The sequence below is a fragment of the Eptatretus burgeri genome, chromosome 6, assembly GCF_056783735.1.
Source record: "Eptatretus burgeri isolate ZD-2024b chromosome 6, Ebu_testis_v1, whole genome shotgun sequence".
Classification (NCBI taxonomy): domain Eukaryota; kingdom Metazoa; phylum Chordata; class Myxini; order Myxiniformes; family Myxinidae; genus Eptatretus; species Eptatretus burgeri.
The window spans coordinates 84,402,582-84,427,387 of NC_140966.1; the positions used below are offsets into that span (position 1 = coordinate 84,402,582).

Here is a 24,806-nt window from a genome sequence, read left to right on the forward strand (position 1 = left end):
TTACTTTTTTTTTTTAATTTTATTATTAAAATATTTTATTATTGTATTTATTTTATTATTATTATTTTATTATTAAAAGTAATTTTTTACTTTTAAATTCGTTTTCTCTGCAACTGCTGAGCGATTGACACAAAACTTTCAACATAGGAGTGCCAACTCCTGGATAATGTTTTTTTAGCGAAGTTACATGATAGTTGGATGGAAAATGTGGCTGATATTAAAAAAAAAAAACCTTTTTTGTAGGCATAGGTTGCAGGGTTTCATGTATCAGGTATAAACAGCCTTAACCTTGCTTTACTCGGCCAAATAAGAGATTTGTATCACATGCTCTTAAAAATAAAATGATGTTAAAATATGGAGATCCCTCAAGACGGCCTTCTTGTAGATTTGTGATTGCTGAGATCTCAAAGCTACTCCATATGAGACAATTGCATTCACACTTTTCTGTTGACCAAATCCATCCATCCATCCATTGGGACCATGCTCTGTGCAGAGCATTGGTGCTGCCTCAGCAGTCTCCTTGGCTATTGGACACAATCTTGGATGGGTCGCCACTCCAAACACAGGATACAAGCAAGCGAGCACTCATTTTGCCCACCTTGGAAGGATGACAGGCAGAGTCAACCCCACCTGGTATTAATTCAACAACTGAGTGGGATTTGAACTCAGGATCCAAGGATTGTTGACCCAATGGCACTCTCTAATGAGCAGGTTCTAAACCGTGCTCTTTTCAATAGGTTTGTCGAGTCGACATTTCATGGTTCTGGCACGACTTTGCGAGTGGACACACAGATGGAAAACCATGCAGCCACAGCATGACCTTGCTTGTTGAAGTCCTGGCATACATACAGTGGCCTGCAAAAGTATTGACCCCCTTCCAAAGTTTTCACATTTTGATGATACCTAAGCTTATTTCATGATGTTTTCAAATCAAACTTAATATATAGTCTTCATAGTTGAGGAGGAAGATAGGGGTCCCATGCACCCCCATGATACATTTTTTTTAACCTGCATTTTTACAATCCCCTGAGTTGTGTGGGAACAGAATTTCCTTTGTTCCCATTCCAAAAAATGTCCCATGTGGGTCGTTTAGCCGGTTTTTTTGTCCGCCGCCTTGGATTTCTTGGGACGCAAAAGTAAGGGGTAGGGATAATATAAAGGACCTTTTCGCATAGAAAGAAATTAGTTACAGGTACAAATTAGGTATCATTGGAAAGGGTATGACCTGCACTATCACAGGAACCCATCAGTTATTCAATGAGGGCATCGATGACGTCATCAGGCGTCAAAAGGTCACGTTAAAGGACCACCAAGTCAAATTTCACGCCCATCCTCTGTCATCCATCCTGCACCCAAGTGGATGAATCTTTTGGATTCTACTTTGCTTGAAGGAAAGTGTATATGTATAGGCAGTGTTTAAAACTAAAACAAATTATTTAACTTCAGTACAACATCATTAACCCTTTCCACAAAAACACCGAAAATATTGAGAAAATGCGGTTCTGTATTGAGTTTACTGTGTGAGTGTGTCCTTCGCATACGAATGATTAATTTCACTGTTTATTTATAGTTTATGGCTATGGTTATTAACATTCTTTTTTGTTACAGGTGAGGCCATTGTAACTACCTTAACACTTTAGTGGTGGTGTTAAATTTCGTCAACTGACAGTGTTGTCTTTTTTTGTTACAGGACATGCAGACAACTGTGATTTTGATTAATGTTTTAGTGGTTGTATTGAATATCTGCTGGCATGCATACCTGCTTGTAGCTGTAGTTTATTGGTGGTGGATAATTGTCTTCTTTTTTCAGGTAGCACCTATTATGGATTAGTGCTCCAGTGGTGGTCATGCACGCTTAGTTGTAGTTACTTGGTGGTGGTGGCTTCATCATGTCAAAGGCAAAGAAACGCCGAACTGATCATGGTTGCAATTTAGAGGAACTGCAGATGCCTCCTCCTGTATGTATTTTACATGTGAGTGGCATACAGCATGGTGAATTTATACCATTACACAATATAAGGGGTCCTCCCCAGGAAAAGCTTGAGATGTTACATAATCTTCATGAGAAACGGCTCCTTTAGTCTCATGATTCACCCGCTCGTATGGAAGCTGTGTGGTGGTTAATTCCAGACAATCTTGATGGTGTGGACCTAAAAATGACAGGCTATCACCGGGGATGCTATCAAGCCTTCACCAAACATCAGGATCGTTTGAAATGTGTCGTACCAGACGATGAACCCTCAACAATTCGATCCCCTCGTAAACCATCAACCTCTTCCAAGAACATTTTTCCACCAGAATGTATTTTCTGTGAAATGCTTGAGACGAAAGTTTCCTGAAGGACTGAACGTTGTATCCAGTTTGCATCTTTCAAGGGAAAGGAAGCAGCTTGAACTCGTATTGAATCCCAAGCCCTAGAAATAGGAGACAATTGTTTACATCGCAAGGTGGCAGGCGAATATTTGTTTGCAAGAGAGGCTCGTTTCCATAAATCCTGTCATAGTTCATTCAAACTGAGACATGTGAATTATTTACGTGATCAAGCCAACAAAAGTATTGAAAACAAGCAAGATGAAAAGCTTGAAGCTCATCAAAGCTCAGTTAATGTAGTTCTGGATTTTATACGTGAGAGGGTAATTGGGCAGGAGGTCGTGCAACTTGGAACACTCCGCCACATATACATCCAAGAACTTGAACGCTGTGGATTTCCAAATCCAGATTTCGGAAGCGATAAGCTGAAGACTCGACTTCAAAGACACAAAATCAATGAGTGCATAGCTTTCACAAAAGTGTTTCCTGAGGACAGGGGATGCATAACCTACAACCTGGTGTACAGCACAAGCATCTCTGTTGTGGAAGCAGTTACTTATGCATTTAGGCTTGGTTCCAAAGACAAGTTTGAGGATGTTGCCTTGCACTTGCACAGTGTTGTTCAGGGGATGTTCAACGAGTCAAAACCACTTCCTTGGCCTCCTACAGCTGATGAGCTGGATGCTAGGGCATCAGAAGAATACCTCCCAACAGACCTAATCAAATGGCAGAATCCATGGGTGCCGACAACTGTAAGATGGTCCTGGGCCTGTACGTGTTCACTGGGGAAGACGTAACAAGTTCCTTCAAGGGAAAGGGCAAGATCGGACCCCTCAAGAAGTTACAACGTCATCCAATTTATCATGAAGCTTTCAGGTATTTGTTTATTTATCTATGAAATCCGCTGACTATCACAGTTTCTTTTAACTTTTGTGTGGCAATTCATATAATTGTACTCATCTCCTTTCAGAAAACTTGGGGATGAATGGTCTGTAAAGCCAGAAACGATTGATGATATTGAGGCATTCACAGGTCTGATGTACAGCTACTCCAGACAGAAATCTATTGACACTGTACGTGGAATCATGTTGAGGAAGATGAGCAACTGACAACCAAATCTAAGATTGACCTCTCCCGGTTGCCACCTTGCCGAGACAACCTTATCCCACACATTGGTCGAGTGAACCATCGCCTTGCTATCTACAAGCGAGCAGATATTCCAATCTTCTGGTCTCTAAAGCCATATGATCCTGAACAAGGTTGGGAAAGAAATGATGAGGGTGTTTTGGAGCCAGTGTGGTCTTGCAGCCCAGTAATTCCCCCTACCTTGATAGACTTAGTTGAGAAGACTACGGAAGAGATGGAACAGTGTGATGATGACATTGAGGAAGAACAGTCCAGCCAAGATAGTGACTATGAAGAACTTCTCAGTGATATCGAAGACTAGATTAAAATATGAACATTGAGACTTTTGGCAGTCGTAATAATGTTTCAACATTAATTAGTTGTGGGCCTGCGTATTATAGTAACTCGTTAACACACGATCTCTATATAATGCATATTCCCATATCAATTAGTAAGGAGTGGAAGTGAAAATACCAAGAGAATGATACATAGACTGTATTTCAGGACTCATTGGAACATGTAAAGCCTTTTACCATAACAAAAAGGCAGAGAAAACAAATATGTGTCAAACTGCAATTTCACAGGAAACTTATTACAAAAATTCATTTTGTTTTCAATATTTTCGGTATTTTTGCGGAAAGGGTTAATGATGTTGTACTGAAGTTAAATAATTTGTTTTAGTTTTGAAAACTGCCTATACATGTACAGTTTCCTTCAAACAAAGTAGAATCCAAAAGATTCATCCACTTAGGTGCAGGGTGGATGGCAAAGAGGATGAGCGTGAAATTTGACTTTGTGGCCCTTTAACGTGACCTTTTGACCCCTGATGGTCATCAATGCCCTAATTGAATAATTGACGGGTTCTTGTGATAGTGCAGGTCATACCCTTTCCAATGATACTTAATTTGTACCTGTAACTAATTTCTTTCTATGCGAAAAGGTCCTTTATATTATCCCTACCCCTTACTTTTGCGTCCCAAGAAATCCAAGGTGGCGGACAAAAAAACGGCTAAACGACCCACATGGGACATTTTTTGGAATGGGAACAAAGGAAATTCTGTTCCCACACACCTCAGGGATTGTAAAAATGCAGGTTTAAAAAAAATGTATCATGGGGGTGCATGGGACCCCTATCTTCCTACTGGACTATCATAAACTACTCCAAAGTGATAGTTTTTTTTTAATGTGAATAAGATGGATGAACAGACATAATCAGAAGATTCTCACTTGCATAAATATTCCAACCCTTTGCCTAATTAACCCTCAATCACTTCAGGAGCAAATTATTTGTTTGAAAAGTTCCAAAATGAATGAAATAGGTTCCACCTGTATATAATCAGTGGTTCAACTTAAAAAATTAAGCTCTCCCACTTATCTAAGGAGTTTTAAGGTATAACTCATTTGGTCAAACAACAAAGCAAACATGAACACCAAGTAGCTTTCCAAGGAAGTCAGACATACAGTGGTGGAGAAGCACCATTCAGGAGAGGGTTATAAGAAGATTTCAGTCACTCATTATCCCTTTGCGTTTGGTGAAATCCATCATGAAGAAGTGGAAGATGTATCATACCCTCTAAACTCTACCCCAATTAGGTCGCCCATCAAAACTCAGCAGCTCGGTAAGCAGGAAACTGGCTTGGGATGTCACTATAAATCCAACAAGGACTTTGAAAGACTTGCAAGACTACGTCTGAGATGGGGGTCAGTGTTCATTAATCAACAATATCCTGTTCCCTTCCAACAAAGCTGGCCACTATGGGCAGATGGCAAGAAAGAAGCCATTACTGAAAAAGAAGCTCGTATGGAGTGGGCAAAAAAAAAAATCTTAATGATGCTGTAGGCATGTGGAGAAACGTTTTGTGGTCAGACGAGACAAAAATTGAACTATTTCGTCCAAATTCAAAGCGTTATATCTGGTGCAAGCCTAACACTGCACATCACCCAGTCAATACCATTCCAACTGTAAAACATGGTAGTGGCAGCATCATATTTTGGGGCTGCTTTTCATTAGCTGGGACTGCCAAGCTTATTGGGATAGAAGGGACAATGGACGGTGAAAAGTGCAGGACAATCCATGCTGAAAACCTGCTCGAGTCAGCCATTGATCTGAAACTGGGTAGGAGATTCACATTTCAGTTGGACAATGATCCGAAGCACAAAGTCCTGACTTGAACCCACATGAACATTTATGGTGAGATTTGAAGATTGCAGTCCATCGATGATCCCCATCAAACTTGGCAGAACTAGAGCAATTTTCACATGAAGAATGGGCAAAGATTTCACCATCTCATTGTGCAGAGCTGTTAGAGACCTTCCCTGAAAGACTCGTAGCAGTCATTGCTGCAAAAACTCATTGCTTCCACCAAGTACTGAACTTCGGGCTAACGGGATTGAACTCACGGATTACTTTAACAAGTCAAAAATCTCCATTTAGGCCTAAGGCCTAAGTCACATTTGCTCTATGGCGAGGATACGGCGGCCGTATGCCCTCTGAATTGACAAACGTGTGGCAGCCACAGAGTTTCTGCGGTGGCCCAATGCCGTTTGGCTATATTTTACAGGCCGTAAGGTCGCCGTGGAATTATAACGCGGAGTTGTAACTTTTTTCATTTCTACGTTCGCAGTAGCAATTCGACAAGCCGAAAAAAAAAAAAAAAAAAAAAAACCTGGTTAAAAAAAAATATTTTTTTTAACCCATTCGTTACCGTCCGTCTGGCTGCACGTTCGCCTTAGGGCCCCCTGCGGTCGGCCTGAGGCTACCTTGCGTCTGCCTTGAAAATTATATGGCTGCCGCAGGGCCCCCTTAAGGTCACCGTGCGACATCAAATCAAAGACCGTACCGCAACCCCACATTTTTGGTCTCCACAATTTCTAAGACCTAAGGCCGAAGTCACATTTGCTCTACGGCAAGGATACGGTGGCCGTACGCCCTCTGAATTGACAGAAACGTGCGGCGGCCGCAGAGTTTCTGAGGTGGCCTCAGGGTGGCCCTACGCCGTATGGCTATATTTTACAGGTCGTAAGGTCGCCATGGAATTATAATGCGGAGTTATAACCTTTTTCATTTCTACGTTCGCCGTAGCAATTCGACAAGCCGGAAAAAAAAAAAACTGGTAAAAAAAGATAAATTAATTAACCCATTCGTTACTGTCCGTCTGGCCGCACGTTCGCCTTAGGGCCCCCTTGCGGTCGCCTTGCGTCTGCCTTGAAAATTCTATGGCTGCCGCAGGAACGTCCTAAGGTCACCGTGCGACATCAAATCAAAGACCGTACGGCAACCCCACGTTTTCGGTCTCCACAATTTCTAAATACGCCGTGCAGCTTCCCAAAAAATAAAACATATGTGACTGCTACATTGTGTGACCGTAGAAATACTGCGGCCGCCGTATAATTGCTTGTGGCCGTAGATTTTGGAGACCCCATGGCCGCCGTGGCAAATGTGACTTAAGCCTAAATACACCGTGCGGTTCCCCGAAAAATAAAAACATATGTGACTCCTACATTGTGTGACCGTGGAAATACTGCGGCCGCCCTATAATTGCTAGTGACCGTAGATTTTGGAGACCCCACGGCCGCCGTGGCAAATGTGACTTAGGCCTTAATGAATGGGACGCATAATCTTGCCACAGGCTCGTTACCATCGGTGCTCAGGTTTTCCATCAGATTGTGCTGATGTTTCTAAAGTTGCCTAACATGAAGGATGGCAAACTGGAACGGTGACAGCAATATTAAAAGCAAATGAATGAGCTGGTAAACAGTTCAGCCGACTACCGCATCCTTTGAAGAACATTTCAGAGGTTGTGTGTGAATTTGAAAAAAAAAGTTTGATCTCACTTCCAATCGACCTTACACCTCATTTGAGCTCCCTTTTACCTGGTGTATTCAAATTTAATAAGTTTATGGTTGAAGTGAAGCGGTTGCTGATGGTGGGCTAGTAGGATGGCTTAGAGGTCCTCGCACTCCCCACAGAAGTATAGTCCGAGTTAAAATCTCAGCCCAGCTATAAACTGTCTTACTGGTATCTCACAGGCAGGGCAAGGCTTCATTGTGTGTGCAGTCCCTCAAATGGACACCGGGTGTCCCTTCTGTTGGCATTAGGTGGTGGATGTTAAATATCCCATGGTATCCTTCACGAAGAGGAGGCAAGGGTATTATCAGCACCATGAACAAATTTCAAGTTCCTGCCCTAATCCTCCGAGCACTGTCGCACTCCCATCAGCATCACAGCCATGATCCCAGCAATAATGCTGCATAAGAAGGAAGGTGATGGTGTGTGTTGGTGCGAAGGAGACATTAATAAACACGGTATGAAAAGAGGAACAAAGATGTTTCATTCCGGTAAATTTTAACATCGCTCTTCATTGGCAAATAGCTTGGTGGGCATTTGGTATTGAGATTTGAACTGAAAACCTTGAGAACTAAAACCGATTAAATTAAACCAAAACAACGTTCGAATCCATTCATACGCAAAGGCTCACGGCCTTCGTTAATTACATTCGGACAAACCGAAACAACCCTGCCTCGTTCAGGCTGCCCCCTTTAATGTCTCGCTTTCATTTTTACATTATGCGAATTATCTCTCTCTGCAGCCGCTGACCATGAAGGATTCTTCCCACAATTCAATACACCGTGACAATTTAACACAGCGAATCATCAGTATTTAAGCAGAAGAACTGTGTTTACCACTTTGCTTTGTAACTCAGGTGTGAACCCTTCATCCTTCTCCACATCAAACCATACTTGTCCCTTCCCCCTTTCCTGTGCTGCCTGTCTGGTAATTATTCCTAGTTTAATACACTGTACATCATTCTCTGCCTCCCATAGAAAAATATACTGTTGTGTTCATGAAGCCATAGCCAAAGTGATTGCTGTTAATGTGTCCTTGTAAAGGCTTGTCAATGCACCAAAGTGAATCCACAATTTTGGCAAAAAGAATAGTCACGTCCTCAACTCGATGCACAGCTTCTCTAACTCGTGATGCTTCTTGCTCTGTCCTCTTCGAATGCCTTTATTTGCTCTGCATTTTTCACCCAATCAGAACGTCTCAGAACGACTGAGGCAGGGTTCCATGGTAACGGCCAACCCTGCGCCACTCCGCCCAGTGGCCATTGTGGCCACTTCTTCCCAGCGATCTGCCACTGGATCATAGCGTTCCATACTGGACAGGAAGGTCTGGCCATCGTAACCACCTGTGGAGAAAGGAGGAAAGCTTCATGATGGTGTTGGGATTGCCTTGAAATCCAAGGCAAGAACTCTAATAAGATAAACTTAGGAGTTGGGAAGTGCAAAAAAAGGCCTTGAAATGAGAAACGTAAAACTGGAAAACATCAAAACAACAAGAACAAAATGGTGGTTATTGTGTTCTCCATCCCTTAACTCAGTTAAACGTTTGGCCGAGTTCAGAAGTATCATACTCATCTTTGAACCGTCTTCGAGTCACTTTTATTCCTGGGCAAACTATAAACTGTCATTCTGGATTCATTCATTCACATACCAGCTCAAGATAGTGTTGGTGCCGCCGAAGCAGTTTCTTCCAAATTACAATCCTGGAGGGGTCGCCACTCTGACACAGGAAGTCAAGGCAAGAATTTGTAATTTGTTCAGTCCGTGAAGGACACCGTGGGATCTTTAATATCTGCCAATTAATGCTGGCAGAAGAGACGCCCAGTTTAATGTCCATTTGAGGGATGGTGATCATGCTCTCTCAGGGAAAGGACATTCCAGGCACCCACCCGAAGGGACCACCTCAGGTTAACCCAAGGAGACCACCATCTGGTGGACGACACCTCAGCACCACTCCGTCACACACCACCGCAATCTGACCCAGGAAGTTTACCCTGTGCTTTTCCTCCTATCATCAAGGAATTGGGGTCCCGAAGGCTTTGCCCCAATCCCGTTATCCGGTGAGCTGCCCTGCAAAAGGCAGCAGCACAAGAGGTGCTCCCATGGAGTGGGTTTTCAGTTTTCTTTGCATTTTTGGGTTTTGCAGAATGAAGTGTTTTAGAGTGTCCAGAGTGCAAATCCTGCCACCAACCTCCTGAAAGAGTAACCCAACTGCAGGATGACATCCACAGACAGTTGGGGACAATATATGGATGGCCGTTGGCTCACAAGGAGCTCCTCCACCCTTGAACAGGTTTTGTTTTTAATCCTGCTGGGTGTCCATATCCATACACCCTCATCACCAGGAAACCTGGTGGGTGTGACAGTTTAGTTGCTGACAACACGACCATGAAACAGGTTGGTACAGGTTTACATGGTACCTGCAGCAAGTCACAGATATAATCTGATCTGACAATGCTAGCAGGTTGATCAGCATCTCAAGGAGATGGGGATGGGCCAAGCATCTGCCTGGGGGATGGCCAGATGGAGTACCAGCAGAACGTGGACGCAGCGACGTGCTGCTTTGACGCATGCTCCCATACCTCACCTGACGAGGGACTGCACACACAATAATGAATCACCCTGCCTATGAAACACTGGGATGACAGTTTATAGCTGGGTTGGGATTCAAAGAGGTGAGTGTGCATACCTCTAGACCATCCTCTAAATCCTGGAGTATTGCATCAATGAGTATGTTAACCTTCAAGGGGATGTTAACCTGGCCGTTTCATCTCTAAGCATTCACTTGGGGATGATAAGGCCCTGTTATACCTTTCAAAGTGTGCACCATCATGTTGGTTCATTCCCTTATGTCCAACTGAAGTCCCATTTCCCTACTGTCAGTTCAATGCCCTTTTACCCTGTTACCTCGCTCTTCTATGAGCCTCAATCCTGTATATAACGTGTACTCTGCCCACATATGAACAGCTCTCATCTACAAGGAGCACGAAATCAGCAGCGTAGTAAGACTGACAGTCATTGATGCAAACAGCAGATTAAATTCGTAATTAAATCTCAGTCAAATGCATCCAATCGTAAGTTATTAAAAGCCTCAAAAATGATAAAGCTATGATAAACCATCTTGACCACACCCAGCTTGACTTCTACAGGCTTGGAAATTGGCTTTTAATTGATGTAAAAGTGTGCACATGTCACATACAGCCACGTTCTGAAAAACACTGATGGCTCCAGTTACACTGACATTGTATGCGAACAATACTCAGAACCTCCTGCATATTGTTCCACATGCGAAAGAAGTATGGATCAGACTTCCATTTGGCTATGATCTACAGCGATGGGAATGAAGTGTGGATCAGATTTCCATTTGGCTATGATCTACAGAGATGGGAAAGAAGTGTGGATCAGATTTCCATATGGCTATGATCTACAGAGATGGGAAAGAAGTGTGGATCAGACTTACATCTTTGCTATGATCTGCAGAGATGGGAAAGAAGAATGGATCAGACTTCCATTGGGCTTTGATCTGCAGAGATGGGAAAGAAGTATGGATCAGATTTCCATATGGCGATGATCTACAGAGATGGGAAAGAAGTGTGGATCAGACTTCAATTTGGCAATGATCTACAGAGATGGGAAAGAAGTATGGATCAGACTTCCATTTGGCTATGATCCACAGAGATGGGAAAGAAGTGTGGATCAGATTTCCATTTGGCTATGATCTACAGAGATGGGAAAGAAGTGTGGATCAGACTTCAATATGGCAATGATCTACAGAGATGGGAAAGAAGTGTGGATCAGATTTCCATATGGCTATGATCTACAGAGATGGGAAAGAAGTGTGGATCAGACTTCAATTTGGCAATGATCTACAGAGATGGGAAAGAAGTGTGGATCAGATTTAAATTTGGCTATGATCTTCAGAGATGGGAAGGAAGTGTGGATCAGATTTAAATTTGGCTATGATCTTCAGAGATGGGAAGGAAGTGTGGATCAGATTTAAATTTGGCTATGATCTTCAGAGATGGGAAGGAAGTGTGGATCAGATTTCCATCTTGGCTATGATCTGCAGAGTTGGGAAAGAAGTGTGGATCAGACTTCAATTTGGCAATGATCTACAGAGATGGGAAAGAAGTGTGGATCAGATTCAAATTTGGCTATGATCATCAGAGATGGGAAGGAAGTGTGGATCAGATTTCCATCTTGGCTATGATCTGCAGAGATGGGAAAGAAGTGTGGATCAGACTTCCATTTGGCTATGATTTGCAGAGATGGGAAAGAAGTGTGGATCAGATTTCCATTTGGCTATGATCGACAGAGAAGGGAAAGAAGTATGGATCAGATTTCCATTTGGCTATGATCTACAGAGATGGGAAAGAAGTGTCGATCAGATTTCTATTTGGCTATGATCTACAGAGATGTGAAAGAAGTGTAGATCAGATTTCCATATGGCTATGATCTACAGAGATGTGAAAGAAGTGTGGATCAGATTTAAATTTGGCTATGATCTTCAGAGATGGGAAGGAAGTGTGGATCAGATTTCCATCTTGGCTATGATCTGCATGGATGGGAAAGAAGTGTGGATCAGACTTCAATTTGGCTATGATCTGCAGAGATGGGAAAGAAGTGTGGATCAGACTTCCATTTGGCTATGATCTACAGAGATGGGAAAGAAGTGTGGATCAGACTTCCATTTGGCTATGATCTACAGAGATGGGAATGAAGTGTGGATCAGACTTCCATTTGGCTATGATCTTCAGAGATGGGAAAGAAGTGTGGATCGGATTTCCATTTGGCTATTATCTACAGAGATGGGAAAGAAGTATGGATCAGATTTCCATTTGGCTATGATCCACAGAGATGGGAAAGAAGTGTGGATCAGATTTCCATTTGGCTATGATCGACAGAGATGGGAAAGAAGTATGGATCAGATTTCCATTTGGCTATGATCTACAGAGATGGGAAAGAAGTGTGGATCAGATTTCTATTTGGCTATGATCTACAGAGATGTGAAAGAAGTGTAGATCAGATTTCCATATGGCTATGATCTACAGTGATGTGAAAGAAGTGTGGATCAGATTTCCATGTGGCTATGATCTACAGAGATGTGAAAGAAGTGTAGATCAGATTTCCATCTGGCTATGATCTACAGTGATGTGAAAGAAGTGTGGATCAGATTTCCATCTTGAATATGATCTACAGAGATGGGAAAGAAGTATGGATCAGATTTCCATATGGCTATGATCTACAGAGATGTGAAAGAAGTGTGGATCAGATTTCCATCTTGGCTATGATCTGCAGAGATGGGGAAAGAAGTGTGGATCAGATTTCCATTTGGCTACGATCTACAGAGATGTGGAAGAAGTGTGGATAAGATTTCAATATGGCTATGATCTGCAGAGATGTGAAAGAAGTGTGGATCAGATTTCCATATGGCTATGATCTACAGAGATGTGAAAGAAGTGTGGATCAGACTTCAATTTGGCTATGATCTGCAGAGATGGGGAAAGAAGTGTGGATCAGATTTCCATTTGGCTATGATCTGCAGAGATGGGGAAAGAAGTGTGGATCAGATTTCCATATGGCTATGATCTACAGAGATGTGAAAGAAGTGTGGATCAGATTTCCATTTGGCTATGATCTGCAGAGATGGGGAAAGAAGTGTGGATCAGATTTCCATTTGGCTACGATCTACAGAGATGGGAAAGAAGTGTGGATCAGATTTCCATTTGGCTGCGACCCATCTGGAACAGCTTACTTTGTGCTACATCCAGTACATTGGTATCTTTTTTTCATTCTGGTTTTACATTTCATTAATGAGTCATTGGAAGATCTGAGTGGAGCTAAAGGTACAGTGAGGTAGCGCAAGAAAATGGACATGGACTTTCAATTGCCACAATTTCTAATTTACACAAAATCAAATGACTTATGGAACGTATATTTGCATTAGCAGGAGTTGAGCTAAATTAAACAAGTTCAATTTAAATTAAAACTGGTAAACCAGTAATCCCGGGCTTCAAGGCGTGCCTCCATTTTAACAAATTTCAACACCATCACCCTGTCACATGATATGGGTTTTCCGAGTTAGAAAGTTAGTTCAAGTCTGCAATGTGGCCCAGCTACGGGGTCCCTCAAGTTATATCGATGAAGGATTGAAAAGCCCATAGCAATACATGATAGAGAAAGAAACTTCACGTTGGACAAATCGAGGCTGGACAAATTTTCAAGTCCTCAAAAAAGTCCAATAACTCCACATTTGCATATTAATGTAAATGGCGAACTTGTAGAACGTTAAAATATCTTCCAGAATTTGTGGTCACTTTTTGTCTATCTTCTTTGGTTTTCATTTTACGACATGTCAAAAATGGGTGATTTTCAACTTTGGGGGGCTCTGGGGCCTCACTGGGGTAAAATACAGACATAGCGTAAATATATTTGGAGTCCCCTCTTCAAGGCCTATCCGAATCTGTCATTAAATTTTTTCAACTCTCATTTGCATATTTGGCATATTTAATGAGGCGAATCGGCATCATTTTAATCATATAAATTATGCAACGATTTTGACGAAATTAACAACTTAACATTCCAATGGAACCTTGCAAATGTGTGCAAAAGTTTGAGGCTGTCGTATTACCCCTTCTGGAGAAGAAGATGTTTTTAGGTTTTGGAGAAAATCCAATATGGCCGCCAGACCATGTGACCTACGTCATCAAAATTTTCAAAATATAAACTTCAGGTGGAGAGTTATTCAATGTATAAGTTTCATTGAATTTCATCCAAGCGTTGTTTTTCATTTTATGACATTTCAAAAATTGGTCATTTTCAACTTTGGGGGGCTCTGGGGGCTCACTGGGGTCAAATACAGACATAGTATAAATATATTGGGAGTCCCCTGTTTATGTGCTATCTAAATTTGTCATTAAATTTTTTTAACTCTCATTTGCATATTTTGCATATTTAATGAGGCGAATCGGCATCATTTTAAATCATATTAATTATGTAACGATTTCGACGAAATTAACAAATTCACATTAACATCGAATTTAGCAAATGTGTGCAAAAGATTGAGGCTGTCAGATTATCCCTTCTGGAGAAGAAGATGTTTTTAGGTTTTGGATAAAATCCAATATGGCCGCCATACCACGTGACCTACGTCATCAAAATTTTTAAAGTATAAACTTCAGGTGGAGAGTAATTAAATTGATAAGTTTCATTGAATTTCATCCAAGCGTTGTTTTCATTTTATGACATTAAAAAAATGGGTCATTTTCAACTTTGGGGGGCGCTGGGGGCTCACTGGGGTCAAATACAGACATCGTATAAATACATTGGGAGTCCCCTCTTCATGTACTATCTAAATCTGTCATTAAATTTTTTCAACTCTCATTTGCATATTTTTCATATTTAATGAAGCGAATCGGCATCATTTAAAATCATATTAATTATGCAACGATTTCGACGAAATTAACAAATTCACATTAACATCGAACTTAGCAAATGTGTGCAAAAGATTGAGGCTGTCTGATTATCCCTTCTGGAGAAGATGTTTTTAGGTTTTGGAGAAAATCCAATATGGCCGCCATACCACGTGACCTACGTCATCAAAATTTTTAAAGTATAAACTTCAGGTGGAGATTAATTAAATGGATAAGTTTCATTGAATTTACTCTAAGCGTTGTTTTCATTTTATGACATTTCAAAAATGGGTCATTTTCAACTTTGGGGGGCGCTGGGGGCTCACTGGGGTCAAATACAGACATAGTATAACTATATTGGGAGTCCCCTGTTTATGTACTATCGAAATCTGTCATTAAATTTTTTCAACTCTCATTTGCATATTTTGCATATTTAATGAGGCGAATCGGCATCATTTAAAATCATATTAATTATGCAACGATTTCGACGAAATTAACAAATTCACATTAACATCGAACTTAGCAAATGTGTGCAAAAGATTGAGGCTGTCTGATTATCCCTTCTGGAGAAGAAGATGTTTTTAGGTTTTGGATAAAATCAAATATGGCCGCCATACCACGTGACCTACGTCATCAAATGTTTCATAGTATAAACTTCAGGTGGTGAGTAATAATCCTGTTAAGTTTCGTTGAATTTCATCCGACAGTTTTCCCTCCAGATCCGCCACAAAATCGGTCAGTAGAACATAAAACCCGTTATAATAATAATAATAATAATAATACGAACGAATTCAATAGGGCTTCAGCACTTGCTTGAAGCCCTAATTAAACAACAAGTCAGTCAGGCTTTGGTCTCATTTTAAATGTGTTCACCATTACCCTCCGTTTTGATACCCATCATCTGTCTGGTTGCAGCTGCTAACTGTGCCCTGTCATTGTAAGACACCACCTTTCTCTTGCAGTCTCTGTTATTGTGATGCCTACATGTCCTCCTGCAATCTTCCCAATCTTGTTGGTATGCTCCAAGGCCTGGTCTGGTGATATTTGATTGAAAGCCTTGTTGGTTTTTTTTCTGACAACAAAATTTCCCTCCTCAAACTCTTTGAATACCTCAGGTACATTGTCTTCCAGCTGGTGCATCTCAGGCATAAAACTCAGATGATAATAATGCCAAGAGTACAGTACGGTGCAACCACCTTGTCAATGAAGGCAACCAACCTCAGGCGACTAGGCGGCTTTGGCCGAACCATCTGGTGACACCTGTTCAACATCGTCGCGGAACGTGTTAAAAACAAGAGTGTAATGGAGATGATTGGTAACCGATGGTGCCTCAACAGTGGCAATATGATGGAATGCAAGGCAGCATGGCTGGGCCATGTGATTCGGCATGGTGGATTGGCAGCAGCTGTTGCGAATGGTTTTCTGGAGGGATGCTGTCATTCGGTCGTTCGACAACATCCGAGAGTGGTCAGGGTGCAATATATCACTGCACTCAACGCGGCAGTGCTGGAAAGATGTGTTGTGTTGAAAGCGGCAGCAGTGGTTCCGGTGGTATACAATTTTGAGGAGGCGACCACGGGCTTATGCCTATGTCGAATGATGATGATCGTGCATGTCAGTCAGGTACACACATCCCCATCAGAAGTAGTTAGTATGATCATACATGGCCATCCACAGAAGCATTTTGGTGAATGAAGCAAGGTGGAGCAACCAGTGTCCTTTTCTTTCAGCCCTGAAGTCCAGCAGAGTCTGGACCATTTCTATGTAGTGCAACCAGACTCTGATGTTGGACTGGACATGGCTTCCGTTGTAAAGTTGGCAATTTTTGGAGTTAGGACTTCCATTTCAAGGGCTAGTTCAACCACAGCATTTCTTGCTTTCTGGTCAGCCTCTTGAAAGCCATTGACTATTGTTTCTGTGAGGTCATGTATGCTTTCATCCAAAGCTGTGTCCTTGTCATTGATCCATGCAAGAAATTTGTTCCAGAATGGTCTCCATGGTGCCTCCATTGTCAGTTTATGACATCTTCCAACTCTATTCCAGCATTTGCCATTCAGGACGTAATTGACAGTCACTTCATTGTAGACCCAAGATTCAATAAGTACATCACCAAGCCCACCATCTGCAAAGTTCTGCCCAATAGCTTTCATGAAATTCAATGTGATGTGGAATCCTCCGTGCTTCAATGGTCCGTGCATTTGCCACTGTGCAACAAGAGGCTCCAACTAACAAAGTACATAAAATAAAATGTGTATTTGTATAAAAGGCAGAATAGGTGCCAAAGGATAAAATATCTTTACTCTCGTATATATATATATATATATATATATATATATATATATATATATATATATATATATATATATATATATATATATATATCTGAAAACACAAGAAGAAAATACTGTACTACTTTGTATGAGTATATTCTAGCCCCAAAAGATCTGTTTATTTTACTTAATTGGTCTTAAAGAGGGATAAATGCTCAAAATTAAAGATTTCCCATTTGCACTTGATGACCTCTGGAAGAATCTTGCCACAGTTGCTGAGAAGACCACCACCCTCGAAGTAATGAGGGGGTGGGGTATCCAAGTATGGTGGTTGCTTTTTCTCTCTCGGATAAAACGAAAGTGAAAATTTCAAGTGTGCGCCTCCCCACAACAAGAAATGTTTCTCGCATGCCTCGTACTAATAGTCGTACAAGATCGATGGATTGTGCAGTGCAATGTCAACAATTAAGGCAACACTTTGGTTATTTGGAGTACAGCACACACATTGACCATTAAAGCAAAAAAAAAAATTAAAATTTTAATTTCACAAAAACATGACTGAGCTGTCGCAGCACCCAGTGCTGCTGCGAAAACTCGAGGCATTTATTATTTCCTAAATGTGTAATTGTTTAACCCATGTATGCCATGCCAAATGCAAGTTTTGCATCAGCGTTGATGAGGTAGAACTTTTCATGAGGATGAGGATTAGCAGTGGAAGTGGCATAAACGACGGGGCTTACGCACCCAGTGCATAGATGTGCTCATTGTAAGTGCAGGCAGCGAGTGCACTACGTGTGTGCAGCATCGGTGAGAGCGGTTCCCAGCGAGATGCGCGTGGGTCGTAGCGCTCCATACTGCTCAGCTGACGCTCGCCATCGTACCCTCCAAGAGCAAACACGTACTCTCCGAGGGCCACAACGCCTGTGCAAGTGCAACAGCATGAAACGGCAGTTCAGCAAATTTTACAACTTTTACATTCCTTCAACTTTACTATCAGTCAGTGAGGAAACAGTGGCACGCCTCTGCTTTTAGACGTCGTAAATAGCTGGCTATGGAATGACTTTTCCCATCATGGGCATGTTCAAATTACATGGAATGTTTCTTTTTCAGCCACATCCCAAATCTTTACAACTTTTATGCAGCCAAAGGAGTTGTAGCTTTATTTGGCCTCTGACGTTAGACCGTCAAAAATGATGGTTATGGCACATCCAGTTACCACGGCCATTCAAACCATGCTTTGTAATAATATCCATGTTCCACAATTAGAACGGCACTCGGTGGAGCGCATACCTCTGCCAGGCTGAACAGTTTATGTTTTGTATCCCACTGGCAGGCCGTGTCCGATCTTCCCCAAAAACTAATCAAATCGTCCTCGTTACGTATACAACCTGTCCACTATGTTTTGTCTGAATCTGTCCATAACATTTTGAGATATATTGCTCACAGACAGACAAGCAAACAGGGGTGAAAGCATAACCTCCTTCAACCTACGGTTATGCAGGTAATCATTTGGTTCTTCTTTTTGTGCTTACACCTGGGAAGAGTAAAGTAGGAATTATCAGCATAAAAGTAGTGCGAGTCACAAAACGTACATCCAGAAGTGTTCAAACTGGTGCAATTCCTTTCAAATGACAATAAATTAATTAATTAATCGCAGTGCTGCAATAAATTTATTCTGCTCAACTGCTGGACAGGAGAATCGGGGTGATGTCACAAAGCTCTGCCTTCCAACAGCTCTTCATTTTAATAGCTGCACATAATTAGGATTGTTTTGGGGGCGTAGAATCAAAACATGCTGGAATGCAACATCGATCAACAATGAACTCATTAGTCTCACCCCGAAGGGGATGCAACACGATTGCAATGCTCAAGTCTGACTGACTGTCTGCCTGTCTGTGTATGAGTGTGTATATATATATGTATATATATATATATATATATATATATATATATATATATATATATATATGTATATATATATATATATATATATATATATATATATATATATATATATATATATATATATATACACGTTTGCTTTGAAAATGGTTCTCTGCAACTGCTGGTTTGAATGTGAAACTTTAAACATAGGAGGGACTCTACATGGATAATATTTTATTGCTCACCCTGATGGCATAGGTCACATGGTATGGCAGCCATATTGGATTAAAGGAAAATTTGACATTTTCACCAAAACCGCAAAAGAAAAAAAATTGAAACTTGGTATGTCACCAACTCCCCAAAGGGTATATATGATAATAATGATGACATCGGTGAAGTCTTCCAGACATAATTGGTTGAATCCAAATATTTATCCCAAAAAAAATTTGAAACTTCATGTAGGGTGGGGCATTTATATCTGACTGTTTTATTATCCTTATAACTTTTTGTTTCTAAACGAAACAAGTCTGAAGACGACGGTAGTTCACGAGCGGTATTTGACGATGTCGATTGTTTCAGAAGTCAAGGATGAGACAATGTGATAATGTTCGACCAAGTTATAAAAATGATCAACATGATGTGGTACGAGTGACAGGTTATTAGCTGCAAAATGTCAAACCCAGTTTCGTTCAACAACTTTAAAAATTTGACCTTTGCATAACCTTTAAAGGTCCCAAAACAATGTTGTGGACATTAAAATAAGGAAACAGGATACGTGGTAGAGCTAAATGGAGTTAGTTCGTCGAAGAAGGTCGAAAACCCGGTTCGATTCCCACAACTTTGAAAAATTGACCTTTGTGAACTTTAAAGGTCAAAGGTCAAGGATTATGACCTTTGGTGCAAAACTTCCTCTGGAACATTCCAGGAACAATATAACGTCATATTGGCTATATGGCATTTCGCACTCATCGGATTATCCATACTTTGATGAAATCAGCATAAAAACAAACTTGAAGGGGGCGCCACGGGCAAGGTGTTCGAGATAGAGCAAAATGGTTTCAAGCCTTTAGGTGGGGAATGACCTCAAGATTATGCATAAAAAATATTGTCATCCTCGCTCTCAAAGTTTGGGCGGTCGTATGATTTTTATGTCAAAATTCGAATTTTTCTAAGTTCGTGACCTTGTGACGAAAATGAAAAAAAAAAAATCGAGCTCCGTGGGGCTATGCAGGTGCCATTGGGCTAACCAAATACTGAAACCCGTCAGATTAAACAAACCCCCTAGGAGAAGATGCAAATTGAAATCAGCTACCCCCTAAAAACACGTTTTTTGGGCGGAGCTCCGCCCATAATGGGCGCACCACGCCCATTTTCAGGAAAACACAACTCGATCATGATATAACCCTCCCACAAAAATTTTATCAGGATCGGATCAAAACCCATGGAGCTATGCTCGGGACAGACAGACAGACAGACAGACAGAGACGCACAACAATAACGAATATAGTGGTCACTTATTTTTTTCGTGAAAATATTTTTTCGTGAACCAATAATATAAAATTTCCATTCAACATAGGCACAAACTTCAAGTTTTGAAAATCAATTTTGAATCTTTATTTCTTAAAAATTACATCAGACAAATGGGCCCCTTTCGAATTCGTTCATTCACCACAGCGGATCATCATATTGTTCATTAACGCAAGCAATGTCTCTTGATCAACAGAGCGGATGGTTGCAGTGATGTTTGCCTTAAATTCATTGATCGATGTTGGATGTTCCTTATAAATTCTGCCCTTCAGAAATCCCCAAAGGAAGAAATGTGGTGGAGTTTAACCTGCCAAATCAAAGTGTGCCTCATCTGTCATGATGACCTTGTTTGTGAAATTGGCATGCTCATTGCATTTAAAACTTTCAAGAATTATCTGTAAAACAAAGAAAACAATAGTTATGCCAAGACTGCTTCCAGCTAGAAAGATTGAAAATGTGTCAGATATAAATGCCCCACCCTGTATATCTGATGTACGACCCAATGCGAATGAAAGATTAAATTTATCACCTTCATAACCCATGCCAAGAAACAAAGTGACATAATAGGGGGCATGGAGTATATGGGCCATATTAGTAGCATGTTCAGATGGTATTTTTGTTCAGAATGAACATGCGAGGAGAGACTATGTACTCTACGAGTGCCGTTCTAGTTGTTACAAGTGATCAGAGTTGCAGTTCCTTCAAGGTCAGCATATACAACTATTGTGCTGCTTTAATTCAAGTTGTTGGTTGAAACAATTTTGTCATGTGGGCTAAAGCTGCTCTGTGTATGTCATCCCACGTACAGGTTATGGAAAAAGTGGAGTTTAATTTAGCTGAGAGGTGTCTGTCATTGGCCATGGTAGAGTTTCAGGGAAGGAGCTCAGCTGTGTAAGGGTTAAGAGAATTCTCACCAGCCCCACTTCTAACAGTGCTCATGGATGCCAGCGGTAGCCAGGTTGCATTCTCGGGGTGGTAGACTTCTCCAGAAGCAAGTCTCTGTTCTCCATCAAACCCGCCAATGGCGTAGATGAGACGATGCAGCACTGCAGCTCCCAGACCAACCCGTGCTACACTCATCGGGCTTACACTTGTCCACGTGTCGAGCTCGGGGTCATACCTGATTCGGTGGCATAAAACAACCAGGCAGAAACCTTACAATATTGAACATCCAACAAAGCGTGCAAAAAATAATAATAATAATCGTATACAGGCACTCCCCACGATACGCACTCCCAGTTAACGCACTTTCGCTGATACACAATGAATACAGTAATGAACACTTTTCATAATACGCCATGTATTCGCTGATGTGCCGCCTTGTCTAAAGGGGTAGCGTACATGCCGAGACCATGGGAACAGAAGGGGATGAATATATAATAATACTGCACGATTGTATTGCAAATTAACATCCATTAAATCGGTGGGGTACCATGAAATGGATTTTTCGTTTTTAATCTGCAGTCATCATTCCTGCTTCAATTTTAAATCTGCATGTCGTGCAGTACTCCGGGCATCATAATCAAGTGGTATCAATCAACTTTCGTTTTGAGTAATTTTCTTCAAACTTTCCCCAAACCCTACAATATGAGAGGGAAAACAACCTGCATCTAATACACTCCTGGTAATAAGTCTCACCACTATTACTTTAGCTCAATACCCACACATCTCCAAGCCTTCACACCAGGGGTGTAGTGGTGCTGGAGCACAACGGAGCCCCTCTCTGGCACCTCACTCCATCCGAGGCATAGCTTAGCTCAGCATCAGTTAAAATAAAATAGTAATTAAACACCCACATTCATGATCGGCTGTTCTTGTGCTTTGTGTGGTTTCATGGCCAAATAATCGGGGTCAGGAAGTCAGTAATCCAAAGTGGAGTTGGCCTTGGATTCCACAGGCAGAAAGTTTGGAGAGTGAATCATTTTATGTTTAATAAAAGTATTTATACCTTGGAAGATGGAAAGGCATGGAAAACTTTGGATGCAGACTACTAGTTGACATCTGGCTGGATCAGTGATGTGGCTGTTCTTGTGAAGAATGGCTATCACGTTGTTTGAACAAATGTCGGCCTATGATATAATACATCAATGACACAGACTTATGTTGGCAGAGCAGATAAGCATGACATTATATACATGTTAACACCATTCTTATCCGCTCTGCCAACATCATGGTTATCTGCTCTGCCATCTCCTTCAATACTCTTGGATGTTTGTCTGGCCAAAGCTTTATCTTCTTTCATCAACTCCAAGAAAGACACCAACTAATGTGAAAGACAATAATTAAAGAAGTAATGTCGGAAGACAGGATGCCCAGTTTAATGACCATCTGAGGGATGGCACACAGATTGATGAATCACCCTGCCTGTGAAACAAGAGGATAAGGTTTATAGCTAGGTTGGGATTCAAACCCAGGCTAGACAGCTGAGAAGTGAGTATGTGTACTGCAAGGCCACCCGACCAGCCCTTACTACATGGTACACGATTTAAAAAATAAAATTCTCTATTAAAATACACAGTTTTATCAAAAACGGTAGAAAGAGACTAACTGATCTGACTTATTAAAAGGGGATTCTGAGTTGTGAGATTAAGTGGGTGTGAGTGCTATCGTTTTGTTTATCATGGCATTTCATTCATCACTCATTTTGGGGTATGTGTCATGCTAAAACTTGATGTGACGGTCGATCTGTTGAAGACGTCATTGCTGACATTTTTGCAAGGCTCCGGTACCTCAAAATTTGGCACTTTGGGGTAGGGGGGGGGGGTTTCCACAAAAGTACTGTGTATAGCGAAAAAGATTTTCTCATGGACGTAGTGTTTTAAATCGAGGGTGCGTTCCTGGGGGGCTGATGTTCGGACACCTTACGCAACCACAATCATTATGAACAGATTTGGATATTGGGCCATCTCAAATTCAGCCGCTGATGGCTGTGGCAGACATTTTCCACTGCCATCAAAAATTTTGAGATGGCCCAATATCCAAATCTGTTCATAATATGATAGGCTGCTAGTGTGCCAAATTTGGTGCTTTCCTCACAAAATGCACAATTGTCATGCTATATTTAGCGAAGTTGCCCCACTACCAGGCAATCAGTCAACCCATCAATGCAACATCACTATTCAAACTTTACTCACAAGAAGATTGAATGTATTATCACAGTTGCAACTCCCATCACACATTCCATTATATTGTTATGTTTGTAGGGGGGGGCGAGAGATATTACTTTAGAGCAGATAGAAATGTATAGGGTACTATGGTCCCTGTATGAGTAGTTAACCCATCTCGATGTGAAACGTTAGCTAAAGGATTGTCTGTTTAAATGTGCACCATACAAAGGGTGGTGAATTGTAATAAATAGTTGGAGTTTAAGGTAAGGAATTGTACATATAACTTATTGTATGTTCCACCGGATGAGATGCCTGAGGTGTGGCCGAAGCGAAGAGAGAGAAAGGCAGAGTTTGGATCGCCTCCCGAGAAGGGCGGAGCTTTTTGGCGCCTCCATCCTCGCCTCCTTTTCGAACCATGGATCGCCTCCACAAGGACAGAGTTTTCATTGCTCCAAGAGGGTGGAGTTTTGGGGGACTTCTCGTGAGGCCAGGTGAGTTGGATCAACCCTGAGGAGAATTGAGTTTGGTGCCAAGAGAGTGGAGATCACGCCAAGAGCTCAAGAGCAGTTGGTGTGTGACCTTGAAGAGGAGCCTGCCTTTTTGCCGTGGTCCTGCCCTTTGTTCTGTTCCAGCCCATGTGCCTTCGTTGTTCTGCCTCGTTGCCTGTTCGTCTCTCCAGCCCATTGACCTGCTCCATCCTCGACCACCAGCAAGGCTAAGGCCTCATATGGGTTTTCTCATTCCCCTCCCCATCCCTGTCCGTGCTTGAATCTGGTGGTGTGGCGCCATACGTTTCATAGTCTCATTGTATATAATTATTTCTTGTCTATTCCGTGTTCCCCCTTTCTTCCCCACCTCAACCAGTCACCGTCTCCACTGTCACAGTCACCATCCCGTTATTTGTTCGGGAAATAAACCCATTGGTTTTAAGAGTTAAGAGCCTTGTGTGCTTCTTGCGATTCCCGCGCGCGCAAACCTGCCATTGTTCGAACGCAGTCCAGGGGAGTAAAAGCCAATTTGGTCCATCCATCCAGCGTTGGTCTTAATCGGCATGGAGATGATCTTTAGTCTCAGAAGTGGGATTTTTCGAACCCCTCGACTCCGACATTTGATGTCAGACAGACCCCTTGACTCTCTGACACCAAATTGTTGTGTACACGCCGATTCAGTTCAGTGTGTGGTTACTCTCATGGTCCGAATTATTTCACCACAACTGTACTATAGAATAGCTTTTTAGAAATGTTGCTGTCGAAGAAAGGCATTCGTGTAATGTGGAATGGAAAAGTATCTCGTTTCTCAAATAATTTGGTGTGAAATTTATTATCGTA

The 24,806-nt window shown here is 41.6% G+C and overlaps 1 protein-coding gene across 12 annotated transcripts in view; it reads right to left on the reverse strand.

Annotated features, from left to right (window-relative positions):
- Nucleotides 1-7,745: 7,745 nt before the first annotated feature.
- Nucleotides 7,746-24,806, reverse strand: part of KEAP1 (kelch like ECH associated protein 1) — a 43,676-nt gene continuing 26,615 nt past the window's right edge. For 10 of the 12 annotated variants that reach the window (XM_085885969.1, XM_085885967.1, XM_085885962.1 and 7 more), the window contains 3 exons: nt 21,286-21,491; nt 17,705-17,881; nt 7,746-8,624 (listed from right to left, as the gene is read on the reverse strand). In XM_085885969.1, the coding sequence (XP_085742095.1) occupies nt 8,470-8,624; nt 17,705-17,881; nt 21,286-21,491 (538 nt within the window). In that variant the 3' untranslated portion in view covers nt 7,746-8,469. The other 2 variants (XM_085885971.1, XM_085885972.1) reach the window with 2 other exon arrangements.